Genomic DNA, 9,509 nt, shown 5'->3' with positions numbered 1-9,509 from the left:
CTTGTAAAATAGTGTTGACAGTATTATGCTAGGGCTTTATTCTTTCAGTCTCAGCATCTGCTTTGATAATATGTGAGGTAGAGTTTTTCAGATGCCCTCTGTCCTGTTCCCTATTTTCTCCCTCTTCCAATGTCTGTCCCATTTGACTTTCTGAGTGAGGATTGATCATCTTAGCCAGGGTCCTCCTTCTTGCTTAACTTCTTTAGGTGTAAAGATTTTAGTATGTTTATCCTATATTATATGTCTAGTATCCACTTATAAGTGAGTATATATTATGTGTGAGTATATACCATCTGCTTCTGGGATAGCTCACTCAGGATGATCTTTTCTAGTTCCCACCATTTACCTGCAAATTTCATGATTTCCTCATTTTTGATTGCTGAGTAGTATTCCATTGTGTAAATATACCACAATTTGTGCATCCATTCATCCCTTGAAGGACAAGAATCAGTTAAAGCACTTGACTTTTTGACAAATATTTGAAAATCCATAATTTTTAGTACACACACACACAACACACATCACACACATAACACAAACACATACACACACATACACAACACACACATTAATATATGAAGTGAAGGAATTCTACTTTGCCAGAAGTAATTCCTCTCCCTCTTTAGAAATGAGGTAGAAATGATCAGTCATCTTTAATGAGAGGAACTTTGTAAAATTTCCACAGGGCGGTTGCCAGAGGTGCCTGTGGTATTGTGGGTTGAATTTGGTCTTCCCTATGTTAGTCTAGCATTGCAACACTGAGTTATAACTGCAGCTCTCTTCTTGTTCTTTATTTGAAGCATAGTCTGGCTGAGTTGTCCTGGATGGCTCTGAATTCCTTCTGGAGCTCAAACAGGCCTTGAATTTGCTTTGTTCTTGCCTCCTGGCATTCCAAGTGCTGGGATTAAATACCTACACAGCCAGGCTCTGTTAAGAGGGACTGCTGGGGAGGGGCACAGGGGAGAAGAGGGAGGTAGGGTAGGATTGGGAGATGATGAGGGAATAAATTGGTTTTTTAATATAATTTTTTAAATATTAATCCAGGTTATTTACTTTGTATCCCAGCCGTAGGCCCCCTCCCTCATTCCCTCCCAATCCCACCCTCCCTTCCTCATCTCCTCCTTGCCTCTTTCCAAGTCCAGTGATAGGAGAGGTCCTCCTCCCCTTCCATCTGACCCTAGCTAATCAGGTATCTTCAGGACTGGATGCAATGTCCTCCTCTGTGGCCTAGCAAGGGTGCTCCTCCCTCGGGGGGTGGGGTGGAGGGAGGTCAAAGAGCCAGCCATTGAGTTCATGTCAGAAATAAATTGTAATAAATAGTAATAATTTTTAAAAAAGAAAAAAAAAAGAGGGACTGCTGAATCCCCTCTGACTTAGGTTTTGACAAATGCAAACACAATAAAATATTTTACTAGCAATAAAATCTTTCTTTGGTGAGTGACCCTAAGTTACATTTTTTTTTAAAGTTGGATAAGATAAAAGTCTTTGATTAAGAAAAGTCTGTGTAGAAAAATAAAGGCAAATATTTAAATCAGTTTTAAAACCAGGAGCTTTTGTTATTTCAAAGTGCTTCATTTTGTTTTCGTGGTTGAGTTTTATCATGACTGAGCCAACTTTGCTGAGAAACTCAATCAAACAGAACAGTGTGTGATGTAACTTTAGTATATTCCATAGTAACTTTTGTGGCCATATGTCTTTTTTCCATCTATTATTTTATCTGTATGTATTTTCAAGTCATCATAACAGGAATCAGTAGAAGCACTTGACTTTTTTGACAAACCTTTGAGAGTCCATGCATTTTCAGCATTTGGTACTTTATTGCTGCCAATACTTTGTATTTAAATGAATGCAACATGGTATCAAGAAAAGCAAATGACCATATTGAAGGGGGAAGAAACAAACTGCAGCCTTCTTCATGGGTAACACTTAAAACTGTTAAACGCATTAAAATCCCATTTAACAAACAGCAGAACTTAATGAACACTGGATTGCTCAGTGAATACTAATGTGGAATATTACAGGGAAAGACGCTTTAGTGTTGAAATTTCTCACAGCTCAAAATGGTTACACAGATTAAGAGACAAACATCTGCTGTTCAGAAGACAAAGGAGACTTGACAGTTCACTGAAAATATTTCTTGTTTTCTATCTTCTTTTTAAAATTGTTTCTTAAAGAACTCAAATGATCATTCTTCCACATGTCCTTTCTTTCAGTTTTACATGTCAATTTTATAATGGAAGTCCTGAAACATAACTGTCTTTATAAATCAAAGTGCTAGTTAGTAAGCTGTGACTCTTTTATATGGTAATCAACTAATTTATCAACAGTGAAACCATTTAGTTTTTAATGATCAGAATTATAGGCTTATTATTTGATAGTACATTAATTCTAGGCAGCTAGATGCTGTGATATATTAAGGACATTTCTGGCCTGTGGGTTTGAGTCCTAACTAACTTTTTCCCATTTGTTTTCTATGACAGATCGAATACGTAATTTAACTTTTACTTACTGCCTTTTATTTTTCCAAAATGTAGGTGGCAGGTTTTATTGAACCTGCTTTCACTGAATATTTTAAACCTTGTGTATAATGTAACTGTATTCCATTCACCCAATAACCTTTGTGTATTTCAATTAGTCATGAATATTCCTTCCATTTATCTATCCATCCATTCCTTCCTCAATCCACTCAACTATCCATCCATGTATCCATCAAAAGTATGTGGTGTAAAGGCTTTGACAGTCCCGCTGCACATGTGTAAAGCACACAATACAGTTTATGTTATCAAGGAATAATTCATGTTTATTAATACATAAGTAAATTCTATCTTAAGTTAGGTTCCTGTTGTATTAAGAAAACTTGACAGACCCAGAAATTCTCCAAAGTCTCTAACCATGGAAAATAGAAAACAAGTACTAAAAATACATTTTATGAATATTCATAGCATTCAAATTGCAGGAAAATTCAAATATCCATAAATAAATGAATAGAAAACAAAGTGTGATATACACTAGGATGTTACTTAAGAATATGTAAAAAAAAAATGTACTGTTACGTACAGCAATGAAGCTGAACCTTAGGAACATTATGTTAAATGAGAGAAATCAGATGCTAAAGACATATGTAGCTGAAGCAACCATTAAGAAATACTTATAACCTGATAAGCTAGGGTCAGATTGAAGGAGAGGAGGACCTCCACTTGGAGAGGAGCATGGGAAGAGATGAGGGAGGGAGGGTGAGAGTGAGAGAGAATAAAGGAAGGGCTACAGCTGGGATACAAAGCGAATAAATTGTAATTAGTATAAAAAATAAAAAATTAATTGAAAAAGAAATACGTATAACAGGTAAATAAATAATGAGAAAGCAGAATTAAGCAAAAGGGGAGCTCTGACCAGATTATGGGGACACGTTTCGTTCAGGGCTAATAACACATTTGGGTCAGTGGTTTTCAGCTGGTGGGTAGCAACCTCTTTGGGTGTCAAATGACACTTTCACAGTGGTCACCTAAGACTATCCACATATCATATATTTACGTCATTATTCATAAAGTAGCAAAATTACAGTTATGAAGTATCAATGAAAACAATTTTATGGTTAGAGGTCACCACAACATGAAGAATTGTACCAAGGGGCCGCAGCATTAGGAAATTTGCCAACCACTGATATAGACAGATATGGATGCTGCATGATGTTGTGAATACCCAAATGACATAATTGTACCTGTTAAAATGAGAGAGAAGCCCACGGAGTTCTACCCTTAGCTGTGGAATTATTGATCATTCATGGAGGCATGGAGGGCAAAAGGACAGGATGGACAGAGACTGAGACGGAGACAGAGACAGAAAGAGCCAAAGATAGAGTAAGATTTCTTCAGGGATGGAGCCTTTTAGAGACTATGCATGCCCTGGTGGGTTATCCCACACTTGGGCATGTATAGGCAGCATGAAGGCAACAAAGGATTATTATTTTTAAGAATGCAGTGGGGGAATACAGGTGGAGGGGAAGGTATGGGGTGTATTTGATCAATATACATTATGTGTGTGTGTGGAATTCTCAACTAACAAAAAAGCTACAGATTTTATTTTGGGAACGTCATCTTAAATAGTAAGAGATAAATAAGGAAATCCCCATGAAAGTGGGTCTTTCCTGTAGAGGATGATCTGCTGAAAAACTTCCACTTCGTGAAAAACTAAAAAATCTGCCTGCCAATCTAAGACCTTCTACCAAGTACTCAGAAATAGTGCTGGTTCTGTGGATATGCAGTTAAAGATTATGTCTGGTCTTCTGAAGGTTCCAGATGTCACTCAGAGCCCAGAATGATTCCATCCATCTACCTATTACAAAGACTCAAATTAACTTTCCTTTTCTGCTTCAAAGGTCAAAAATACATATTCCAATGATTTATGCAAATAGTAGGAAGGAAAAAAAGTGAACAGCAAAAAAGAAAAAAAAAATAAAGCTCTGCAACCAATAAATGTGCCGATGAACTGAACAGACTTCTCAAAAGAAGAAATACAAACGGCCAATAGAGTTTAAAACGTTGATCAACATCCTTAGCCAGCAGGAAAACAGCCATTAAAACGGATTCACTCTTTCTCAATCCACTAGAATGACTACCATTCAAAAAGCAAATGACAGCCAATGCGAGTCTCTCATTTATAGTTGGTGGGTGTACAAGCTGGGGCAGCCACTGTGGAAATCACTGTGGGGCTTTAAAAAAAAAACAAAAACACTAAAAACAGAATGACCATGTGATCTACCTGTACTCTTCCTCAGGAGCCAAATATCCAAAGTGTTCTTTATCCTGCTCCCGAGATACTTTCAAATGTATCTTTATTGCTGCTCTATTCATAACAGCAAGGCAAAGGATTCACAACATTCCGCTGCAACCTTTGGCTTGTATGTCCTTCCTGTCCCCTCTTTGAGAGTGCTCCCTGAGCCTGGGAGAGGGTGATGCTCTATTTAGGAATGCTCCGCCGTTACTTGTTCTCTTCACATTTGCTGGTTTTGAGTCTCTGCATTAGCCAATGCTCACTGCAAACAGAAACATCTTTATGAAAGTTGAGATAAACACTAATCTGTGAATATAAACAAAAAATCAGGAGGCAAACTGACCCCATGACCATTCAGCAAAACAGTAGACTAAGCCCAGGGTATATGATCTCCAAGCCATGACATTTGGCCATAATCCAATCAGAATGTGTTCGATTACTGGTTACTCCCCATAACAATTGTGGCCCTTTTATGCTGGAAGACCTTTCCTTCCAGGCAGGCCATCACTGTACCTCACGAAGTCTACAACTAGGTAAGACTATTGATGCTTTTTTTTTCTTTGAACAACTGGATTTGTAGCATTCAGAGCTGTGAAAACTAGCCAGAAGTCAAATCATGGCCATAGATTACTGCTAGATTACATATAGTCTTAATACAAGGACAGTGCTATATAAAAAGATATAATGAAGTATTATTTAGGAATAATGACAAAGGCTATTTAAAAAAAAAGTTTTCAGATGCTTGGTACAAATACAAGTGCTTTTTTCCCCAAATATTTCCAGTCTACACTGGCTGAATCCATGAATGTGGAATCCACTGGTAGCCAGGACTGATTCTATGAGTGATGGAGGCTTCAAGTTATAGAAGCATTCTTTTTCAGCATAGATAACTCATTCATGTTTATACTGTTATGGATATTGACATATCACCATTCATCCAGTTTCAAAATACCTTAACGTCTCTTTCCTTACCTCATATTTTCTTCCACTCTTTCCAGGTTGAGCTCCGTCAACCTTGAATCTGCCGTCCCCTACCCTACAGACAGACGCGTTGCAGCTGCTGTGGAGGTTTGCCAGTGTCCACCCGGGTACAGCGGCAGTTCTTGTGAAGTAAGTTTTCAGGACCCGATCCCTCGCACAGGTTGCCGATAAACTGCTCTAAAACAGGTGTTTTGAAATTTTCAGTCCATAACTGTGCAAACAAGTGACAGCATGTTACTTAAATAAAATAAGCTTCATTAAAAAAACAAACAAACAAACAAAAAAACCCCAAAAACTTCTGATACTTTTATAGATACTTTCAGTGATATATGGTCATAGCTACACCTGCTTCCCTCCTCCAGTTCACTAGATTCTCAATATGGACTCTTTTCCACTTGGTGTCTCTTTGTGTCTAATAGCTGCTAATAGTTCCTCAGTTAGGAGTAGGACCTTGGGAGCCCCTCCTTTATCCATGCAAGATTAAAGTAATTAGAATGTCTGCCTCGAGTTCATGCTTTTAAACAGAATATTACCCATTTATTTTCAAAACTATAGTGCCCTTTAAAATAGTTTGTCCTACTATAACTGCGATATCTGTGTTCCTTCACCTTTCAGCCAGCTGTGATGATGGTAGCAAAAATAATATTTCAAACCATTTTCCTTTCATTTCTATTATGACATGGATACTTGTTTCATTCCTCTTTCCTCTCCCACTTTTAAATCCTAGCACCTTATCCTTCTATTTCTTTCTGAAGCAAGCATTTGAGGCCCAGCCCTATGAAACATTCAACCCTGCAGTGTGTGGGAGAAATAAATTGGCATGAAAACCCTTTTCCATTCTTGAGCACCTGAAGCTTCAGAACTTTATTGTTGTCTCATTGGTCCAGATTTGTAATTTTTAAAATATCAATTTTTATTAATAGCTTGGTAAAGTAAATTAGAAAGATCAATTCTATATGTTTTTGCTTAGTTTGAAACTTGATTTACTGGGAATCCCCCCTCCTTTGTGTGTTTGTGTGAGTATGAGTGTGTGTGTGCGTGTGTGTGTGTGATTTTTCTGGTGGAATGAATGGCTTGTAGATTCACAAGAGGGTAAGTTTCATTAAGATGGTACCTTGCAGGAATCATGTGAGTGCCCGGATATGTTCCACTCCACAGTACTGCTTGCACCATTTGTAGAGACACCCCAGGCATAACTTTGCTGGTTCTCATGCGCTTTAAAGTGATACATGCTTCCAGAAGAGACACAGAGCTTAAAGTCATGTTCGTGACTAATGTGTTTTCTTTTTAACTGGATACAGATTTGCCTGTCTAGAAATGAAACTAAATGTAATTCATTGAAGTACTTGCTTTTCCAAAATTTATAGAGATAAGAGAAAAATAATCATGGATATGAATTAGTTATGTCAACTCAAATTTGATTTTACATATAAAACACATGCTGTATTTGATAAGACATTCTTTTATTACAAGTCTTGCAGTTTTGATTTCAAACCAGGCAGCTAGCTCCCTTTGAAGCTTTAAACTCCTATTTCAGTTGGAATAATAAATGCCCTCATTCTATCTTTGCTTTTAATATAGTTCCACTTTATTCTCAGCGCTCCCCATCAACTCTTATACTAAATGCCCATTGCAAATAAAACCATTTGAATATTGGACTTTTCCTATTATATTTTTTCTTTTAGAATTTTTTGATTGGTTATATGTTATAGTAAATTTTGTGAATTCATCTGTATATATTATCAATAAGTATGTAGCACAATCTCTGTTCTTAAAGATCTAGTAATCTGTTTAAATAGAACAAATACCACCAAGAAATTAAATCATAACACTGTAATTAAGGGACCAGTAAGTGGTACACAACATAACGGCAGTACTCATTTAAAGGGCTGAACACTCAGTGGAGGGAAACATCTGGGAAAGTATCGTGGTGAAGCTAAGACACGATGGAGGAGAGGATAAAAGAAGTATGCAAACATCAAAAGAAAAAGAAACAGACGAAAAACTAAAAGATTCTACATCTAGTATAATAATCGATAATTATTTGAAATGGCTAAAAAGAACTTATTGGAGTTGAGCAATGAATTTTTAAACTCTGGACATCCTCTTTTTCTTTGTTTTGTAGGAAAGAACCCTTGATGTCTTTATCAAATGTTCCTTCCCTACCGCAGAGGAAATAGTCTCCATCTCTGACCTTCACTGGTTTCCTGGTTTCCTTTGCTTTGAGCATTGAGGTTACCTACTAGGGCTAGTCACTCTAGCTTGGTTACACTTATATTCTGGAACATCTTCAAAGCTGAGTGAACTAGAAAGACCACCACATCTTAGTTCTAGCTTGACGAGTGAACAGTTTACACAGTCAACAGCTCATCAAATGATGCAATTACTATTCTCTTTATTTTAGTTTGGGGATCATCATGTTGATTCAGAATGGTGCTTGATTTTTTTTTTCGGTAACCATCAAATTTTATTTCCAACTGCTATAATAACAAAATACCAGTGGTAATTTCTGCATGAAGAGTAACAGTCTTTTAAATAAACAGTCTTTAATAAACATGACCATATGTTAGTATTACATCAGTACTCTGACCTATACAGAGTTTGATAGGATTACTGCAATCTGTCTTGTAATAATGTAGAATGTGTGCCCTCTTACCTATTATAAAAAAAACATTCCTCTTACCTCAGTGACTCATCACAAACACGTTTCAAGTCTAGGTTGAGCACTGACTTCAGAATGTTTTTTCTAATTTTTTGTCCCCCGTCATGTTTTACGTCATATAGAATTGCTATGGCTTTCTTTCTTCTTTGTCTCTTCTGTGCCTAATATTTTATGATTTGCCTTTTCAATGTATGAGAGCATGAAAACAAAGCTAATACGAGTTAATAGGCTGAATGCTTTAATTCCTACAAAATTAAATTAATTCTAGATGTATTTATGCATTCCTTTAGTTGACAATTTTTGATGAGGATATATATTTGAGACAATCAAGGCTTTGGACATAGCTGGATAGAATGTTCCAAGTATGACAATGTTCTAAGACAATGTTCTAAATGTTACAGATATGGTATATGAAAATACCACTAAAGGTGAAAAGACAGAGCAGCTAAGAGCACTGTCTGCTCTTCCAGATGACCCTGATTCTGTTCTTCTCACCCATATGGTGTCTTACAAACATCTGTAACTTTAATCTCAGGGAGTACAGTTCCCTCTCCCAGGCTCCTCAGGCAATAGGCACACATATGATGTAGAGACATACAAGCAGAAGCAAACATCCATATGCATAAAGTAAAGAAATATGACTTCAAATAGCTGAAATAGAGGTCTGACAATCGACTATGAGAGTGGGTATACAAAAATTGGGGAATCTACTGTTTTAAAATGTCAGAAAAGGCTTTCTGAGATGGGGATGTTAAACTAAATGTTGAAGAACAAAAGCATTATTGTAAAAAGTCATAGTGAGCTATAAGTGTACAAATATGGCCAGAGCTTAGTAAGCAGAGGGAGAGAGTAGCCAATGATGTGATTTGAGAAGCCTGGACTTGCCTAATAAAAATCTGAGATTTTACTTACATGTCATGGAAGATAATGAGAGGCTATGGTTTGATAAATAACACAACATGAAGCCACTGTTTGAACTAGAGAAGACTTGGGAAGGAATAGTTTGGTGGAAAGAGAAGAATGAAGACTCAGTTTGAGAAATAAAACTGTTTAGAAAGTCTATGAAATACATGCCAGTGTTATAATTAGAATGCAG

At 36.8% G+C, this 9,509-nt stretch overlaps 1 protein-coding gene across 1 annotated transcript in view; it reads left to right on the top strand.

Annotated features, from left to right (window-relative positions):
* Nucleotides 1-9,509, top strand: part of Lama2 (laminin subunit alpha 2) — a 602,337-nt gene that overhangs the window by 343,884 nt on the left and 248,944 nt on the right. Inside the window, exon 15 of the mRNA XM_055599236.1 lies at nucleotides 5,769-5,880. Coding sequence (XP_055455211.1) covers nucleotides 5,769-5,880 — 112 coding nt within the window. The remainder of the gene's footprint in view (nucleotides 1-5,768; nucleotides 5,881-9,509) is intronic.

Source organism: Psammomys obesus, unplaced genomic scaffold (genome assembly GCF_907164565.1).
Source record: "Psammomys obesus unplaced genomic scaffold, mPsaObe1.curated_primary_1811, whole genome shotgun sequence".
NCBI lineage: Eukaryota > Metazoa > Chordata > Mammalia > Rodentia > Muridae > Psammomys > Psammomys obesus.
This window is presented reverse-complemented; position numbering and strand designations above follow the sequence as displayed.